General features: G+C 33.9%; 1 protein-coding gene across 8 annotated transcripts in view; it reads left to right on the forward strand.

The window, feature by feature from the left end:
• TRPS1 (transcriptional repressor GATA binding 1) overlaps positions 1 to 21,775 on the forward strand; it is a 233,596-nt gene that overhangs the window by 63,613 nt on the left and 148,208 nt on the right. For all 8 annotated transcript variants that reach the window (XM_039853820.1, XM_039853824.1, XM_039853818.1 and 5 more), the window contains one exon: positions 10,693 to 11,296. In XM_039853820.1, the coding sequence (XP_039709754.1) occupies positions 10,693 to 11,296 (604 nt within the window). The remainder of the gene's footprint in view (positions 1 to 10,692; positions 11,297 to 21,775) is intronic.

Genomic DNA, 21,775 nt, shown 5'->3' on the forward strand with positions numbered 1-21,775 from the left:
TTTTTTTTTAATGGCATGAGAGGATACATGGGAAAAATTGGACAAATAGAATTTCAAAAGTAAGATGTTAAAAAGAAAAGTTCAGATATCAAAAATTTAAATGAACCTCTGTGGATTAAACTGTCCACCTAAAAGGTATTATCAGACTTGTTTAAAAGAAAATTAAAATATAAGCTGTTTGCACGATACATACTCTATAGAGAGTTTGAAAAGAAAAAATAGACTGAGTTATTAGAACAAATCAAAACCAAAAGAAAATTGAGATAGCTTTATTAATCGCATACAGTTTAGATTTTAAGACAGGAAGCATATGAAGAAAAAGCCATTGCATAATGATGAGAGGTTCAGTTCTTCGGGGAGATATAACAATTCTAAATATATAAAATAAAAATAAATATATACATAAAGCAAACGTTAATTGAAAATTGCAGGAAAAACACGACAAACCACAACCATAATTGTAAATTTTCGGAAACCTCTCTTATTAAAGGTTGAACAGAAAAAAGTTTTTCAAAATATAAAATGATTTGAAAAATAAATTAACAAACTCGATTTAATAAAAAGTTATCAGTTCTGCACTTAACAATTAGAGAATGCATGTGCTGGAAAGCAGATATAAAGTACTTAGAAAAATTGACACATATGAAGCAAAAAAAAGAAAATCAGATTTCAGAAAAACAATGCCACATAAAACATATTCTTTTACTTAGACTTCAATAACAAAAAGATAAAGATAGATGAACTTACATAAGGCAAATACTAATCAAAGAAAAAACGAGGTCACTTTATTAATCTCAGAAAACATAGATGTTAAGACAAGAAATATTATAAGAGGTGGTAATGCTCAGTGCATATTACCTTATGAAGTAAATTTGGCAAATTCTAGCAACATCAGATGCTCATATTCCCCATGACCGCATAATTTCACTCCTCAGAAGAAAATGTCTTCGTCGGGTAAACTAGGTAATGTGCAAAAAGGTTCACAGTAGTATATTGAAAGAGCAAGCAACCAAAACAAAAATCGAAAACAAAAATAAACAGGAAAAAAATCCCAACCATTCACAAGAGGTTGATTAAGTTGTTTGTAGATTTTTCTCATACAGCGGAATATATTACAGTAGTGAATTTGAATAAATGGCAGTTGAATATAACATGGATGAATCACGTAAGTGTAATTTTCATTGATTAAAAACAAATTGAAGAGGACTGTTTGAAGCCAGAAACTATTTTATGTAAGTTCAAAAACTAGCCAAATGAAACTAAATGCATCTATTCATATTATACCATATATATCCATATGTTCTTATACATATATTGAACTGTAGCATGAATATTATTATATTTCTCTCTATGTGTTATTCTCTATATATGTGCACACACAATAGATATTTTTACATAGAGAGAGCAGTTTATTTCTAATCATATTGTATAATTCTATGATTATGTTCTAGTTTTTTGGAAGCCTAGATATGTGTGTGTGTGTGTGTGTGTGTGTGTGTATAAAATGTATGTGTATATACACATATACATATAAAATATGGGTGTGTGATTAACATGCATTATATATGTGATAAATGCTATATTATCATATATATAATGAATATATATAATGTGAGTGTGTGATTAATATTATATGATACAATTTTAAAATGAAAATGGGCATCAATTCTCATCAATACACATGTCCAATAAATATTTGAAGAAATCTTCAATCTTCCTTATTATTAAAGAAGTACTTAAAAATCATTTTATAATCATCTACCAAATTGTTCTCTAGAATGTGGAAAAATATATATACATTTTGGTAGTGCATATGATGACGAGCATCTGTTTGGAGATTTCTGAATGCATTTAAAGATTTTAAATAGTGTTTAAATCTTTTAAACATAAAATATATAACTCAGGTTGAAGGAAATAACATTGGATATAGTAGCTGGTCAAATTAATGTAGCTACTGCTCAATCTCTTCAAAGAGCTCTGTAAAAGAACATGGACTGTGTGCTCTCCTAATTCTGAAGAACAGATTTTAAGAAAAGAACTTAATTATCAACACATCTGAAAAAGCCAAGTACACAGTGCATTAGTACAGTTTCTAAAAGGGTGAGGACCATGATGGTTACATTTAGAATTGTGTATGTTATAAGACATGTTCTTTTAAACAATACCTAATAAATCACTTGCCTGTTAATATCCTGAAATGAACATAATAGTTCAAGTTGAAAATCTCTACTGTGATAAGAAACATTACCTAGGGTATTAAACTCCATCAAGAAAATAACCCACAATTGCACTACCTTTATTTGTATACATTATTTATTAGAAATTTCAGATTTAATGGTCCTGAAGACTGTATAAGAACAGTTACCACGTCTTGAAATAAAATCAATTTTATCCATGATTTCCATTTCATATTAGTTTCTATAAATTATTTCCCATTTCTTGTTTACTTTAATTTTATGGGAAGGCTCATCTTTCTCTTTTTAACATTTTGTAGGGGATAGCTTCTTCTCGAAAATTAATTATAACTTAAAATTTTCAGATATGACATTAGTTGTATTTTTTCCTACCAGTTGAAGATGAAATGAGCTCACACCCCCCTTAAAAAAATCATTCAGACCAAATGAATAAATACTAATCAGATTATTTCATCTTAAAAATAGAAGATGAGTGGATTGAATGGAATTTTATTTATTCTGACTTTCAATTTGTTTTAGATTTTATTTTGTAGACTGCTCCTCTGTACTTCACTAAGGCCGAATGTTGTATTTCTAACTTCTAAAAGTTGATCGATACGGTTATCCACCTGGAGTTCTTTTTTTGTCTTTGTCCCTGAGGTACTCTTGTGACCTGATTTTCATTCCATCATTCTACAGCGTCAGTAATCTCAAGTGCCACATGTGTAGACCTTTGTGACAACAAAGTATATATTACAAAAATGATTATTAGATGTCAAATCTACTGACCTGTGTCTAAATTAAATCACCTTCATTTACTCCTTTTCTGTGACATTTTATCTGTAGGTATCTGATTCCATAATTACCAAAAAATAACTTTCAAAGTCTAATTTATTGGTATTTATGACTTATTCATTTACTTTGCTTTCTTTTTAATCATTGAAGAAGAAAAACTGTGGTAAAAACTATTGAAAGTGAAATACTGTTACTCGGTAAAGGAGACCTTTTCAAGTGATGGCCTAAATTTCTGAAAGTTAACATTTATAGGAGAAAAACAAAGTGTTGCTCAGAGCTGACTTCACATGTACCTTGGGCTGGTATACTATGAAATTAGAAATGTATTAGAGTAAAAAAGAGTAGCATCTTTTAGCTGATGTTTTCAGAATCTAAGAAACCACAGCTCTTTATGAATTATGAAAATACTTTTATCTCTACTAATGAATGAGATGGTACTGTTCGGATAAAAGGCCACTGTGCATTGAAATATGGATGGATCTGAAATAAATGCTTTTTATAGCACATGAAAACTCTGTCAAGTAAGATAAGGAATAAAACATCTCTTCTCACAGAGATTTTAAGTCACTTAAATTAAGTACAATTAGGCTTTTTTGAGGAAGCTTGATGTAGTTTTCTCTGACGTCAAAGGATGATTTAGCTGGTTAATCAAAGTTTCTTTGATTCATGTCCTCATTGTCTAAAATGTTGGATGGCACATATTGAGATTTTGTGTACATATATCCCAAATATTGCATGGGACATATTTACACTAAAATATTTTTTGTTTATTATGTGAAATTGAATTTTAACTGGGTGCCCTGTGTTTTATCCAGCAATCTTATGCTGGGGAGAAGTACAAAATGACATCTAGTATGAAGAGAGTGTTTGTTATCGAGTTGTCAGGAGAGTATAGAATTTAAATTAATGTAAAACATATATTTGTAGTGCCCTTTAAATTAGTTTGACTTAATATATATAACCAGAAGTTCTAGGAGTTTGTAAATAATGAAGAGTTTATTCAGAGAACCACTTAAAATATACCATCTGCAAAATATCTATGTACCTTTTAATATTTCTCTGCCACTTTCTGGCTCTGCCTCTTAAAACCAGAACTCTCTGAGAGCTGTAGTGGTTTGTGGGATTTCAGATCTAATCACCCCGAAATGTGCTGCTCTGGTGTGTGGATTGTTCTGAGCTAAGGGCAACTTTAACTTCAGGCTCAGGAGGAACTCGAGCTCCTCCCTTGACTACATGGAAGAACTGGAATTTAGGGGCTTGCGGGTAATGGGAGAGTAGTGAGGAGAACATACTTCTATTTACTAAACATCTGCTCTTCTTACTATTCTGCAGTTACCTTTGCAGCTCCCACAGCACCGTACCTCAACCTTAGCTCAGCCCTGTCTTACATACTCGTTTCCTTTCTGCCCCTGAACCTCTTATGTGTGGGGGGTCTCTGACTCTCTCGTGTATAGAGAGTTCCCATATGTATGTGTGTATCAAATTGCATTATTTTCTCTTCCTAATCTGTCTCGTGCCTACTTGATTATTAGACGAGCCAAAAGAACCTTGAGGGTAGAGGAAAGTTTCTTCTTCCTCACAGATTCATTCCTTTAGTATGATATTTACTGAATGACTGGATGTTCTGGGTCAGGTTGGTGCGGGGGATACAGAGCTGTGTGAGCTTTGATCTTGATCTTAAGGCAATTATAATATAACTGCAAAGTAAGACTAACACAGGATTTTAATAAATGGCAATGTGGAAAAAATGCTCAGAGGAAGACAGTTTTAGAGTAGCACAGAGAAATGCTAGGTTTACACTTGGGTTGAGTCATTTGGGAAGTCTTTGTGGATCCGAAGGTGGTTAAGGTGGGTGTAGAGAAATAGAGAAAAAATTCCCTGAACACTTTTTCGAGGTTTTCATATTAATGCTAATAAAATGAAGCACATTTAATAGGTTAGAGAGGAGTCCGAACTAACAGGCTTTCACAATAACTAAACTTTTATTATTATTGAGTTATGTTTCTTATACTAGGGATCGAAATCTTCTATTTTTATTCTTTGAGGACATGTTATCATATTGAAGGTCTTCTCTGTCATTATTGAGAGAATGACACACATCAGAGAATCTGCCTAAATCTTTCAGGATTTAATTCCTGAATAAGCTAGTAACATTGCACCAAGTACCAAACAACAGACATAAAAGAGTAACCCTGGACAAGAGTTAAGATACTGTTTAGTGCCCTCCGTATTATTTTATGTGAATTGACTTGTCTGTGCTTCAGGTTTTTGTTCTGTGAAGTAGGGATGGAAATACTTACTTTGTGTGATTGTTGTGGGATAAAATATATAAATAGCCCGGCACTAAAGAATATTGGAAGATGATCTCCAAACAGTTAAAATAAAAAATATGAATTACTGTTTTGAGATTATGCTTGACAATGTCATGTCTGTAGTTTTAACTTAGGAAGCTGTTAGTGTTGACTCTCAGAAGTATGTGTTATTGCCCATCATAAAGAATTCATTTGGGAATGTTTAATCTAGTACTGAGTATGTAGACTGAAAGTTCATTCCAGACTAATACGCATCTTGAAGTTATCTCTGACCATGGCTTCATGATTCTTGTTACTTAATGTGTAGTCTGGGGACTGACAGCATCGGCAGCATCTGGGAGCTTGTAAGAAATACTATATATCAGGTTGACCCCTTACTTCCGGAATCAGAATCTAAATTTTAACAAGATTCTCAGGTGATTCCTATGCATTAGAATTTGAGAAGCAGTGCTCTAGATGTTAATATAGGTTGTTGAAAAGTTTATAATGATAGTGGATTAATGTTGTCTTTTAAATATATTTTCCTGTCATTTATTTAAGACTAATGCTATAGGGAGAAAGCAGTCCTTCAGGTCTGTAGAGCACTAAGTCGCAAATTACCTTTTTCGCTTCATCTAAGCTGTTCAATGGCCTGAGAGAGTTTAGCAGTTTCCTGATTAATTGAGCAGTTTAGCAGTTTATTGCTTAATTGTCAAGCTTTACTATCTTTTCATTAATAGTAGTACCAGAATCTTAAGATTCTAAATAACCTCATAAGGGCATTACCTGTGTTTTATTAATGACTTGGAGGTTGGAGAATGTCTTATGAATGTGTTTACTGAGTTGTTAGAACCATGATATATCTACTAATATTGATGCTGGCCCCCGCATTGGTGCCACCTGAGGACCTTGTTAAAAATTCAGACTCCTTGGTTATGCCCAGGTGATTCTGATTCAGCCTTGGACCATATATTACTAAGAAACTCCTTAAGTTTCGGCACAGCACATGGCCTGTTTTACAGACCATTGCTTTTAGTCTCTTTTCTGTCAGAAGACCTTTCTCATCCTCTCATGTTTTCATTTTGCATTCCCCATGTTTCGATTTTCCATACTGTCAGTAATTTCATTTATTTTTGTAGACAGTTAAAAAATTAGGCAGCAGAAGATAGAAAAAGAGAACATTGATTTGGGAGATAGAAGCCCTGTATTCTTGACTTGACGTAGACTCAATGGACAAGTCACGATTTCTCCATTTTACTATATGTCAAATGGGCTTTCTAAAGCTTCAGTGGAATGTGAGATCAGAGACATGTGAGTGCTTTGAACTCTTCAAAAGAAAAGGTGTGTGAGTTGAGCTTGTTATTACCACCTTATTTTAATATCCTTCCTGTTAAAATGTGTTTTCCTTTTCAACATAAAACCTGGTTCTCACTGAAAACATATCTCTCTAATTTCTGTTTTCTTTTTTGCTTTACACCCAATCCTCAGCATTCTCTGGATTCTGACAGTTCTCCAGCATCCGTATCATGGAAGGTTTCACCTAGGTTGGTTGGATCAGGGGCTCCTCTGTGAGGCAGACCCAAGCAGCTCTTGCTGAGACCTGCAAGGAGTCAGGAGGTTGTTCAGTGAGACAGGAGCTTGAAACTAGACAACCTAGAAGCCCAGACACTGTGTCTCAGAGTGTGATACTTCGTGATGAATTTATTGTCGGGCAGGGGCCTAGGGCCGTGTATGTCGAGGTGGAAGTACCAGTCAAATAATAGGTAGGGGTTGGATGCATTTATTTTTATTTGGAGAAGGTGTGGGATGGCTCAAGATCTTTCTAGATTGCACCATAAGTAAATATCAAAGGTATGTAATCTTAATTACTTAGCTACATTACTAGATATATTGTGGCTCTAAACCACCTTAATGAACACACTCACAAGATATCCCCACCTCCCAGACTTTAGTAAAACATAGGTAAAGCTCATTCTATTTTTGTTATTTAGAACATTAAGATTCTGGGTGTTGCCACTCAATGAAAAAAAGAGTAAAGCTTGACAATTAGGCAGTAAACTGCTAAACTGCTGAATCTTTCAGGCCATTAAACACAACAAGGTCAAGTAGAAAAGGCATAGAATGTATTCTACCTGGCAAAGTCTTAAAGCAAAGGATCTTCTAGGAAATCAACTTGGTTTTAAAAATGATGTCTGTCATAGTTAAGGTACATGGGAGAATGGAAACGAATGATACCAAAACACCAGTGTGTAAGTTTAATTTGCACAAAGAGCACATGATACAGATTCACATTGAAGAAGTGGCTTCATTTAATTTTAGGATATATATTGGTGTTAAAGAACAAAATTCAACTGAATAAATTTGAAGATCTAATTGGCTTTAATTAAGCAATTCATCAATCAAGCAACATCCCATCTAACAATTAGAAGGGTGCTCCAGGGGGTCGTACAAACAGAAGGTTTTTGTAGGAAGAAGGGCAAACAACAGGTTAACCCTTACGTACTTGTTTACTTAATGTGAGTGTTATTTACCTAATCTTCACAAAAACCCTATGGGGAGACACTATTATTTTCATTTTTTAGATGAGGAAATTGAGGCAGGTTCAGTAAATTATTCAAAGTTACATATATAGTAAAATACAAAGCCAAGATTAAAAATCAGGTTTTCTGTTTCTAGAGGCACATCCTTAAGTAAACTAAATTACTCTTCCAATAAGAACTGTGAGTCTGCCGTTTTAAAATGATTTTGTCGTGCAGTTCTCTAGAATCTTGTATTTCTTCTCTTCTGTGTTGGAACTTTCTCACTTCTTGTTGTCTTAATAATAATATATCATCTTTATTTCTTGAAATAGTATCACTGTAGTTCTTTAGAATTTTTGTTCCAGAGCTACCAGTTTTGGTAGAAGTACCAGTGGCAATTTATAGCCTTAATTTATAGGCAAGGGTCCCATCACAGATTTCAGAAATCCTGCCATTCAGGGCAACTCCAAACTTGCTGGCACAGTGGACAATGAGCTCATTAGATCTATCTGGAAGTGAAGGTCAACCAGGACCAGAGCTTGCGAATGCGCTTCCTGAAGTTTGTTTGTTTTTTAATTTTCACGACTCATTAGATTATGCAATACATCTTCAGCAGGGTGTTTCCTAGGCATGTTTTGAGCTTTAACCATTCTGATACATCATCCACTTTTGTATGCAAAATTGAGCTTCATAAATATAACAAGTTTTTGATATACTTTTGAGTTTAGGAGATTATTCTCTCATTGTATCATACTTGAATGTAGTTTTGGGAGGAAAGGTCTTTGGATGGGGTTCCCTGAACTATACATCTTAGATTTTGGGTCTTGTCTGTTGTCCGTTCTGATCTTAATCATGTTTTTGGTTTTTCTGGCTCAACATTGGTGGCAAGATTCTTACTTTTGGTGATAGATGTTCTTTTCTTAAGGGTCAGGCTTCTTCCGCTTGAGAAATTTTTGTATTATGTTTTTATGGTCAATTCATCAAAAAATCAATTTTATATATTATTTGTTGTATTTTCTTTTGCTTTATCTTTATTACTTAAACAATGAAGACAAGTGGGAGAAAGGAGTGAAAACAATATTCTGTAAAAAGTAAGAGTTAAATATCCATGATAAGAAGATGATTATGCACTGCATTAAGTACTCTCAACAAATATTGGCTGAGATTTTGTTACATGTCGTAATGATTTTGAACTTTGCTTCCACAAATGGGAACATTCTTTTGGATTTTCAGCCATCAGACAGGTCTCATTAGGGAGTGAAGTTACTCGATACAGAAACTATCACAGTTCCAGAGCGATTAAAATGTACAGTTCACCATGCTCCTCCTCTGCTTATAACCTGCAGTTGCTTCCCTTAACCTGTGACTGTATCCTCTCCCTTACCATGCTCAACAAACCTCTGACCCTCCCAGCTTGTTGATGGATACGATTCCGCTTGTTATTTATTCTTCCAAAGTAGCAATGGCCTCTTTTCAGTACCTCAGACTTGCTAGAATGAGCTTCCTTTCCCCTTCTTCCTCCTCCGACTAGAATAGTGAATTTTCATCCTTTGCGTTTATACGTCTCCCTCAGAAAGACCTTCCTGACTACCTTAAGCAGACTTTCCACCCCATTACCATCTTACCGATTTAATTCATAGCATGTCACTCTTTGTACTTATGTATTTTAGTCTGATGTGAAGTTGTCTTTCCTGACTAGACTGTAATCACCAGATGGACAAGGACTGTGTCTTTTATTCACCAATATGTACACCGTATCTGGCAAAGTAATATTGTGATGATTATCTGCAGTTTTATACACACACGTGCACGCGCGAGCGCGCGCACACACACACACACACACACACACACATTTTGCACTGGCTTTAAGTAATAGCTCTTAAAATTTTTTCTGTTATTTAACTTGATAACTCCTAACATAACATGGTAGAGCACAAGTGTTCTACATAGTATTTATTTAGAGAGCCATACAGGGCTTCTAGTTAAAGCAAGTATGCCTCATTACGAATCATTTGTGTACCTTTTTGAGATGCCTTTTAGGATACAGTGCCTCTGTTCTTTGTTAATCAAACATTTGTCCTGTTGTAACAGTTATACTTCTGTCTTTAACAGCAGAAGATTCTATGAAATGAAACAATAGGATCTTGTTCTATGACTTTTAAGAGAAAACACACACATATTAACATAGATTCACACGCACTCTCAATTTATCTGTACAGCACTTGTCATGCTTCTTGATACCTAATAGACAATTTGTTGAATGTTCATAAGTTCTTACAGATAGAATTTGTTTAGCAAAATCTTGAGCTTCTAGTACATCTTATTTACTAGGTTATGTAAATCAGCTAACCATATTTCATTAACTAAATGGATTTAAAGTTTCTGATAGAAAAGAACATTGTAATGAGGTAGAATCTATTTTAATATACGTAAAAGCTGTACGAAGCACTTCAGCATCACAAATGGAGGTATATTTATAGTGAAAAAAATCTCAATTCAATTTAAATAAACAGAAAGTGAAAGTCCACTGAGGAAAACAGGTTTAAAAACATGAATATCTGCTTAAATAATATAGACTCGACGATTATCCAGTCATGGTGAAACAAACAGAGCAGGTCATTCAATAGTAAAGCAAACACACCGATTTTAAATGTGAATTGGCTGGAGTGTATGCATGTAAGTGTATGTGTGTGTCTATATACTTGGTATTGCTAATATAACAAAAGAGAATGACATTCTTTATGTAGAACTGAAAGTGCCAATTAATTACATTCCAATTTTGGGATGGTGAGAATATCGTATTTCATTCTACCTGTTCCATTGCATGAGATAAAATTCAGGCGCTTAAAGAAAATTCTTTTAAAAAGCCCTTCCGAATGTTAGATTTCCCATGACCATTTTCTTCTCCTGCAGGAGAGCACACAGCTGCTACAAATGCCGTCAATGTAGTTTCACAGCTGCCGATACTCAGTCACTACTGGAACACTTCAACACTGTTCACTGCCAGGAACAGGACACCACTACAGCCAATGGCGAAGAGGACGGTCAGGCCATATCCACCATCAAGGAGGAGCCCAAAATTGATCTCAAGGTCTACAGTCTGCTCAATCCAGACTCTAAAATGGGAGAATCAGTTTCCGAGAGTGCAGTGAAGAGGGAGAAGCTAGAAGATAAGGACGGGCTAAAAGAAAAAGTTTGGACTGAGAGTTCAAGTGACGACCTTCGCAACATGACTTGGAGAGGGGCAGACATCCTACGTGGCAGTCCATCCTACACTCAAGCAAGCCTGGGGCTTCTGACGCCTGTGACCAGCACCCAAGAGCAGACCAAGACTCTAAGGGATAGCCCCAATGTAGAGGCTGCCCACCTGGCGCGCCCCCTTTATGGCTTGGCCGTGGAGACCAAGGCGTTCCTGCCGGGGGTGTCCGCTGGCGGAGAGAAGTCTGGAGCCCTCACGCAGCAGTATCCTGCTCCGGCAGAGAACAAGTCCAAGGATGAATCCCAGTCGCTGTTACGGGTAGGAAGGTTTAATCTTTTAATTCCTATATCTTCGAAGGGAAAATGAGGGAAACGTGCATTCTCTAGATTTAGAATCATGGTTTTTACCAAGGGGAACAAAATGATGTGTATCAGTCTGGGGATTTATACTTATCAGGATGAAGTGGCAGAAAATAGCTCAAGTGTGTTTGTGTGTCCTGTAAACATACTTGATACAGTGGTGGGCAGTCCCTCGTTTGTCACTGCTCTTAGCTCAGATCGAATGTTGGTTAATCATTCCTGGTGATTATGTGAAACAGCGAGGCCACATTTGGAGAGGGGAGGTCCACACTCCCAGAAGGATACACACCTATTACATTAAAATAACTGTATTACTTTTAAATCTTAAGGTGATGTGACACAGTGCATGGCGAATAGGGAAATTAGCAGAGATTTAAATTGCTAAGAATGCAAAGCCCTTGTTGAGATGTTAATACAGAAATGTAGTGTGTTTTTTTTTTTAAACTCACAGTGTAAATATGTATAAATGACAATGCTTATTGATGTTTAGTTGCCAAGAGGGGAAAAAAAAATGAGATAGACCTAAGTGTGAATGGCATAAAGAGCATATTATAGGGCTCATTTAGGGAGGGAGACATAGTCCCATGAGGAAAAACAAAACAAAACCTGAGTAAGAGAAGATCCTTGATTGCTCTCTTCATGCTGTATGGACTCAGCAATTGTCAAGAAATAGTTTAGATTTTGAAAATTCACAAACTCGCAATAAGTGATGCTTGCTTTTTGCCTAAGGCATCACTGCTTCAACATTTCACCTTGACTCTTTGGAAAGTTTGGAGTTTCTTGATGATTTCAAGCTTTGTTCATGCATCTAAGGAAGGATCAGAAACCAGCTAACCATAACAAAAGAGCCGGTTAGGAAATAAAGTTTAGCCAGCCAGATGCTTTGACCTGTAGGTGAGAGACCACAGGTTCTCTCCGGATGTATTCTGGGGAGAAAAATTGCTCTTTCCAATGTCTGCTTGGCCACTCTGCTCTCATTTCCTGCCGGTTCTCTGAAGCCTATCTGTGCTACTCAGGTATTCTTCAGTGGAGGTGAGAAACGCCCCTTAGAGGTCACTGTCAATTATAAAAGGTGTTACTTCTCCTGCCTGTAGTCATGCCCTGGAACTAAGAGAAGGGCTTGAATGCAGAAAAGGCGACGCCCCCTGTACACTGTGAATCAGTCCTACAGAGAAGAAGCAAGTTTATTATAAATATCTTTGGAAAGAAGAGAAATATAGTTCCTGTGACCTTCACGAAGGTTTTCAGTTCAGGGAGCTTCTTTCAGATAAATACATATGGAGCTGCATTTTTATAATTGTAAATGCTGGTTATTTTCTTACCATGTCAGGACTCTTCTGGTTGCAAGTGGCTCTTATGGATTCTGGTTATAAGGCAGGAATGACATGTAGTCCTAGGTTTTTAAATTTTGTATTGCATCATGAGAGCATGGTGTGATTGGGTGCCTTACCTCTCTCCATCACTAGAGCTCCCCACCCTTTCCCTGCCCCCCCACTTTAAAATTGTTTTCATTCATGACGTCTTCATTGGATTCCAAATTGTTTGACTCTTTTAAACTGTTTCTGGAATATTACTTTTTCTGCCATTTGTATGCACTAAGAATTTGGAATGATCATTTATTAGTTATTGAAGTCTAAAACCTGAACCGGCAAGCAGAGGGAGATAATACTTTTCTAAAGAATTGTTTTTCTCAGTTCCTCCACTTCCTTAATTCCCTGACTTCAAGTTTCTGTTGCATCATTTCAACTGTCTTTTCAGTTCCTCTACATTAGCTGCTGAAGTAGGAAACCTTTAGCAAGAGACTGCTTACTATGTTGTACGGAGAACAGGAGACTTCCTAACCATAAGATTTGTGATCCCCAAGGCTATCATCTACTCAATTATAAGAGCTGACAAAAAAAAGAGGAGAAAAAATATACATATTTGAAAGAGTCTTGGATCATTTTTCTGTGATTTTAGTAAAATTTGAATCTTTAAAATTTACATTTCATTGTACTTAAATAGTGCTTTTGGAAGTCATCGGTTTTATTGGATATTTGGAAAAAGGAAGTACAGCTAATTTAATTTATCGTGAAATAGTTAATGTTATTAACTGAATTAAAATTTTTAATGTACACATATCTTAACTGATCATCTCTTTAAGATACCTAAGAGAATTAAGAGGAGGAGTCCATTCTGATTGTGAAATTGACAAGAAATTTACTCTGGTGGTAGAAATTGGTTTCACAGAGTTATCATAGCAAATATATACTTCTCAGTTTATTCCTCTTGCCATCAGTCACGGAAAACCCAACAGAATATCACCATCATTTTTACTAAAGACAAAAACAAAATACTTTAAATTTGTAATTGTAGAGGTCTAGTTAGTACTGAAGGTGCCCAGTAAAATGTTATAAATATACAATTGAAATATACAAACAAAATTTACATGTTTTAAATGAAATTTCAGTGGTCTGTGTAAATATATACCTATAGAATATTATATTCATATTTGAGTTTAAATGGTAGAATGGATCTTGAAATTACCTTGCTATTTGGCATGTTTATTTAGATATAGTAGGCAATTTAAGAAATGGAACATATGTTTTAAAAGTGATTTTTAATTAAATAATGCATACAATATAGCATTAATAGGGCAAATGTATTTGTAAATACATTTGTACGTATAGTTTCTAAAACTAACAGTAAACAAATTGGCTGTTTTCTTTAACTACTATACAGAATGATATTAAGAATTAATATGGAAAATTTTTCCAGCAGAAAATATTAATTTAAAAGAATTCAACACTGTGCTGGTAAATAACAAAAACATTTTTAAAGAGTAGGCTGAATGTAGTTAGGATCATGCCACAAAGCACATCATTACATTGTTTTCAGAATATTGGTCTTTGTGATACAAGTTTTTTAAGTGGCTTTAGTTATGAAATTTTACTGTACTCAAGGGGAGAAAGGAACTATAAGACTCACAGAGAGGAGCTAAAGACTCAAAATATTGTTTTTTTTCTTTTGCATAGGTAAGTGTTCAGCTTTTAATTTTGTGTTTAATAACAGTTCATTTATATATTTTTGTATCAGTGAGTGCCTTTATACTTTTTCCTTGTTGTTAGTATGGAATTGATCTTGTTATAACAAATGTAAATTGCGTATGTGACCCATGTTGACCATTGTGCTTTGGGTGGCAGGGAGCATGTTAACATAAGCCTTATCTTGTGAATTGCTTTATGAAAATTAGGTTTTTCCTGTGTATCAACTACAAACAATTTAATAAAATCATTGTCTTTTTTTTTTTTTTTCTTTTGTGAGTAGGAAGAAATATTAAAGCTTTTAGACTCTTCGCTAGAAGTAGTTGACATTTATATGAAAACGTCATAAAACATGAAAAACCTCCTGGAAATGTTTTGAAAATGCAGTGTTTTCATTTAAAGTTAAAATTTGGCTCTGTGAAGAGGTTAACATATTTAATATTGCCTGTGCTAAAAGCAAAACTTAATTGGTTTTGTATGTTCAAATAGATGTTTCTTTCTCATTTTAAACTAAACAATATAGTGTAGTCAGAACTCAGTACACTTGTGTGCCTTTTCCTAAACTTTTTTCTGTAATGTGTATTTGCACAAAGATATTTATTTATTTAGTTAGGTAGACTTGTGCAGATGCAAGTATTCATCTTATTATTTTCTGGATAAGAAATTCTAGATTTCATTCTTGTATTTGACTTTTTAGATTGGGTTTTATAACATAGAAAACTTTATCTTTTAACCGATAACCATGTTAATAGAAACAAAAGACCTGTCGTTATATTTCACAAAGATTTGCCAGTATCAGATGCATTTTTTTGTTAATGAATCACAGAAGTATAGTTAAGATTAGTTGATAAATCTGGAGTTTATGGTGGCTTATTGGCAAATCAGCATTAAGGTAAACTTCCCCATGTCATTTGTCAGAGCAAAATGTTGTAGTCAAATAGCTTATAGGCTCTGATTCTTCCCCAGGTTCAAACATCATAGTTATCAGCCCACATTCTTCATGTATCTCGGGGAAAAATAAATCTCTCTGGGACAGATTTTAATTTCCAGTGTAAGTTTATTTAGGACATTTGTCCGTTTTAAGGTGCACATTTTTTACTGCTTGATTTTGGCAGAGATGTTCAGCTATGGGCTGCTGGAGTTGCTTTCCAAGTTGAGCCAGAGACTATCAAAGGAAGGGCCTCAAGCATCTCCGTTCATCTCTCTCTCAGAGGAGATCATGTGCCTGCAGTCCTCACAGGAGTGCTGGGCCGCTTAGTTAATTAATGTTTGTCAAGCCATTTGAGATCTTCAGATGCAGGGTTCTAGATAAGTGCAAAGTAGTGTGATTATTTGTTCATTTTGTAAATGCGATACCAAGACAGTACAAAGCAGATGTTATTTCCCCTTTTCTTCAGCAGCGTTAAATTTATAGTTTAAAGATTGTTGATACCGGCCAGTCTATTGAGATGCAAAAATGTTCTTTTGGGGACAGTCCATTGGCAGCCAAACAAACGTTCAAACAAGCGACAGTGTTGAATGCCTTTACAACCAGTGACAGAAGATCGTAGGAAGTTTTTTAACTAAAGATGGTCTCAAGTGAAACGCCTGATATTTATTGTTTTGTTTCATGTTGAATGAAAATAAAAGGAGTTTTTCAGTTATCATACAGGTAGTATTGACCTATTGTCATGTTCATGTACATAACTGTTTTCCTGATCCTGTTTGAATTTTTTACATATGTGTATATCAAATACCAAAGACAACAGACTACACCAAGAAAAATGGGAAGTTTGCATCTCCCTAATCATTGCTTACAAAATGGTAGTTTTTATGTCATGTTGATAAAATTTCTCTTTAGGTAGCTGTTGATATTTGATTTGCCCAAAAATAAAATATTGAAAACCATTTACTATATCCAGAGTTAAACAATCCTTGTACATCTCTGTGCTTCTTCCCAATATGGATGCATTTTTGTGTTCATCTATTAGAAAATGATAAGATTTAAATTGAAATATGTTATAGATTTACTCTAAAAATACAATCCAGTCATTGAATTCGTTATGTGTAGTTATGAACATGACCATTTGAATTGTTTTTATTAAATAAAATCTAGACAGTTTTTTTTCTTTTTCTTTATTGGTTATTATTATTATTTTTTTATCTCAGTATACCATTTTTGACAGTAGATCACAACTAAAACTAATTTGATACCTGTATGTTTGGTTTTATAAGTCAGCTCCATTGGCTCAAGTATTTTTAAAAAGCACTTTTTTTTTTTTTATAACCGAAGGTTTTTGTGAGGTCTGGCACAGTTCTGCTGGCCCAGGTTTCTAAGGCAGGGGAAGCAGATGTATCTTTGAGTGAACTGGGCTGCAAGTTTGTAGTCACTGTGAAACGGTATCCTTCAGCACAGTGTCTGTTAATTATTTCCTGTATAACTATCTTTTGCTTAGCTTCCTTTTTTCACAGACTGCATGAGTCAGGAGATAACAGGGTCCCAAAAGGAACCCATTGTTGAGCGTCCTTAAATGTTGGAAGAGAAGGGTATATAGAAGGTGGTCCAAGTTTTAGGAGCACAGACACAGAATGATTCAAAAGTGTGTCAGCCATGAGCTGCACAGACTTGATGTGACTAGTACTTTTTCTGACAAAGTCCAGTCTGATGAATGGATTTAACAGAACTGTTGATTACCTAAAATGCCAGGAAAATTTTTTGTCTTGGATTTTTGTGTATTTTGTTATTCGCTCCCACCAAAAAAGTAAATACTGTTTCCATTAGCATATTCTTTTATTTTCCCGTCCCCTTGATACTGTTAGAGAAGTTTTTCATTAAGTAATTATAGGCAAGGACACTGATGACTAGAATGGTCTACCAGTTAACCCAAGGAAGCTTGGCCAGCTTGGTTATTAGCTCAAGGAGATATAAGTAGTTTCAGTGACGTTTGAAGAACCTCCTTCCTTCATTTCTGTGAAGCAACATTCTCATTTTCTAGATGTTTATAATTATCAATAATTTACAAATAAAATAGAACCTGGAATATGACTTTATTTTGGAAAAAATTCACAATACTTTATTGATCTTATGGCATTTTTTTAATGTTATCAGTGATTAAAAGTAAGGCAAAAGAATCTTTTAAGTTTTTCTAAGCACATTAATGATGTGATAAATTGAGTATTTGGTGTCATTATTCATGTCAGAATGATCAACCATCTCTCACACATAACTTTACATGTTAACTTGCCTCTTACAAAAAATAGTTTCTCAATTTAGGAGATTCAATTTGGGCATATTAATTATGAAGGTGATGAACCATTTCATACCCTGGAAATTTATCTACCTGTGACATTATGATAAATCAGAAAAAGCTAAAGATACATAGATATATTTTTAAAAGGCAAAATATACTTATAAGTTTACTAACAATTAAAAATAAATGAATAGTGATTATGAGTCCAACTTTTATAGAGAACTTGGATAGAAATAAAAAGATTTTAAAAATAGATTTTGATAAAAACAATAATTTGTTTGAAGAAAGTTGTAAGACCCATGACAGTGCGAGTTAATTAAACTGCATTTGCCCACATTTCGGTATCTAGAATGAAAAGTTTACTGCCTGTCCATTAACTTATTACTTATCCTTTCATCCTCACCAAAACTCTTTGAGATTGAAGCTATTATTATAACTCTTTTATTTAGATGAAGAAACTGAGGCAGGGAGATGCACTAACCTGCCTAAGGTCACACTGCTTAGAGTGTCAGAGATGCAGTTCTGACCCTGGTGCCTTGGCTCCAGAGTCCATACTCTTAACCTATGCATGGTCTTCTTTGACTTTCAGTGATTTGTTAATAATTGCTTGGATGGCTTTCTGCAATTTCAGAATATTTTGTTGTATCCAAACATATACTTTTTATGTGTTTTATGCACCAAACAGAAAAATTGCTTTTTGAAAAGTGTGCAAGTCATACATGCTTCTTGAGAAAGAGATAGATAATACAGAACACTGTAGAAAATGAAAACCACTCATAAATTCCAACCCACAAATACTTTTTATATTTTAGTGTCTAATTTATTCTTTATATGTATGCAAATACATATTTTGTTCGTGTACAGGATCATGTGCCTCACCCTTTTGTAATTTTTTTTTCATTTAACAATGTATTGTGGACATCTTTTCCTGTCAACAAATGTAACCCACAATGTTTGTTTTAGTGCCTTATCCCATGAAATATCTATATCATAATATGGTTAACAGGTCCTCTTTTGATGAACATTTAGGCAACTTCCAATTTTTCGTTACAAAGAAACTTTGACAAACTTTTTATTATTTCATTGTTTTATTATTTCCTTAAGATATTTTCTTATACTTTCAGTTATTTAAATGAGAAAATTCATGACCGATAACAAATGGTGTTCGATGTCCAAGTCACTGTCATCTAAAAGGGTCATTTTTAAGATACAAAATAAATTGGCTCATAAATAATGCTGAAAGAATAATAGCCTAGAAATATTTAATTAAGGAATAACTGTTAAACTATAAATCGACTTATGTAATGATGAATGCAGATAATGAAAGGAAAAGCAAATGATAATTTTTCAGAGTATATGAAATATAACAAATGCCCAATAGCCAGGTATATGGTATGGTATGCTTTGGTGATATTGAATGTGCAGCAGAGTTCATTTTGTAGAAAAATTTATTTTCAAGCCGGACCTGTTTTCCTAAGCAGAGTTGAGTCATATGTCTTAAGTGAAAGCAATCAATTCAGCTAGACTTGCCTTTTTCAGGGGAGACATTTTTCTTTTTCCTCATTTTTATTTTGCCTCTATGGACAATGATCTTGCTAACCTTCACAATTTCTCAACCCAGGTTTAAAGTTTTTACCTTCGTTGCTTGTGTGTTGGATCTGGTGGGTAATGGTGTGGGCTTGGAGGGATTATAAGAAAAAACTCATTTTTTTTTAAATATGAAATTTAAGGATCTTTATTTTTATTTGCTGCTAAAGTATATTAATTCCATTAGGAAATATTTTTCTTTCATAGGATTTTCAGAATGTCGGCATATTCTTTCATTATAAATAAAGTATTAAAAGGACAGGGAAAGAACTTTCTCAATTAACATTGTGTTTGTGCTTGTTATATGCTGGCTATACAGTTTTGGGCCATTCTTTACCAATTAATAACATTTATGAAAACATGTATGATGTCATTTATGTATGCAAGTTATAAGTCAGGCTTTTATATATGGGAATCTAAAAATTGTCAAATATTACATTTGAGAGAGCTATTCACTTTATTTAAAAATAATTATTTGCTTTAAAAAAAATCTCAGTATGGAACTTTTAAAATTTCTTTCCTGGTACGTACATTAAAAAACAAAAACACTTTTATTTTTATTTTCTTTTAGAAGCATATGTATTTTGCAAAGCATGGTACATTTGAAACAACACTAGCCATATTTTAAGAGATACACATGTTTGGTTTATCTATTTCTTCTTGATGTCACAAATTTACAACCTAAAATTTTCCTGATAATTCAAGAAACCCTGTCAAAATTTAGAGGTTTTAAAAACACGGATTGTCTAGATGGGCAGTATATGGTCTACAAATTAACTAGTTAATTTGCCTATCAAAACTTTATGCCATTATATATAAATATAATGTAATATAATATAATAATATAATATGGTTTTAAAAATAAAATCAAAATTCAGAGTTTTCCTCAAATTCACAGGTGTTTTAAATATTTCTGAAGACTTCAAAATATATCCGAATTATTCTTGAGTAGTATGCCTGGCCCTTTGAGGTTACAGTTGGGTTTGGAAAGTGGGTGTATTCTACGTTTAATACGTTGTCTCTGGCTGTGATTCAGGCTTGACTGGATTTTATTTTCCGGTAAAATTATATTTCATGTTTTCTTTTACTCTTCCCTTGTGATGTAGTGGAAAGAGTACTAGATTGAAGGAAAGGAGGCTTTGTGTTTTAGACTCACTTTGTGACTAACTAGCATGTGACCCTGGGTGAGTCACTCAATCCTTATGCTATTTCCTTCTTTGGAAAATTATATATAGAGAAGTATACAGTGGTTCACATCTCTTTAAACTTGCACATCCTAGAGCCCAAGTAAATTTTCTGTAAAACCTTAAACATTTAGATCTGTGAATTAAAGATACCTGAAGCAACCTTAAGGCAAAATTCTTATAGTTTTAGATTTTGTGATGCTGGTTTTCAAAGAGATATTGTATATTTGATACACATGTTCTTAAATCAGATTTCCCTCTAATGGCTGAGAATCCATAAATTATAAACAACTGTCACAATAACGTCTGAAATCTTCAACAATTATATTCTTTGAATTTTTCTTACACAAGAAAGCTCATTCTTTGAAAATAACTTTGTTTCAAAGAATCATGCTATTAAGGGGCTGCTTATGAATGATGATAAAGGAAAGGATGCATGATGAGAAATAAAATAATGCTGGTGAGAATATGACATGCTTAAAGTCTATTTACTCAGTTTCTTGGCATCGAGCAGTGATGCCTGTTTTGTTCCCAGTCAGATGTTCAAATCAGAATTTTGGATGCAGAAACTAATTTTAGTAGGTGGGGTGCAAATTTCTTATGAGTCCATGAATAGACTCTATTCCCAGCTGTTTCATTACAATTATAAAAATAAAATTGGCTGTGAATCATTCAAACTCTATTTAATGGATGCGAATAATTCACTTTTGTTCCACTACATCTTAAAACTATAAACCTATCTGAGATTCTTTATGGTCCTTCAGAGTTCATATCTCATTATTCATACATGAATTATTTGAAGTATGGATGGTCATGATGAAAATGATCATATTTCTACTCAGTTCCTGTGGATTTCAGGAAAGGAGGTGGTCTCTCGGGTGAGGTAGGGGATGAAATAGATAAAGAAATTGGGAAGATTCTACACAAAGAGAAAAGGATGTCAAATTAATATTTCTTGGCATTTTATTTCCTATTAAAATCTATACGTTTATTGTAGACATTTTAGAAAATATAAACAAAAAGAAGAAAATGATTACTTAAAACTTTAACATATTCCTTTCTAGACACATACACACTCACACACATAGACATACAGACATAAATTTGTATGTTTATTATAAAATAGCCTTCAATTCCACTTTATAATACGTTATAAACATTTTCTCATATTAGTGTATATTGTGTTATATCACATTTATTGGCTTCTTAGTATTTCATATCATTGTATGTTTTGCTAGTTGTCCTAGAAAAGATGGTTATCGATTCCTTATTGTTGGACATTTAAGTTACTTCCGATTTTTGCTATTATAAATAGTGGTGCATTGAAAGTCCTTGTAGCTAAATAATTGTATCTTGCTTGTAGTTTTAAATTGTTTGAATTGGTTTTCCTATAATCAGGTTTCTCCATGGGATG

The sequence above is a fragment of the Pteropus medius genome, unplaced genomic scaffold (genome assembly GCF_902729225.1).
Source record: "Pteropus medius unplaced genomic scaffold, Ma_sr-lr_union100, whole genome shotgun sequence".
Lineage (NCBI taxonomy): Eukaryota > Metazoa > Chordata > Mammalia > Chiroptera > Pteropodidae > Pteropus > Pteropus medius.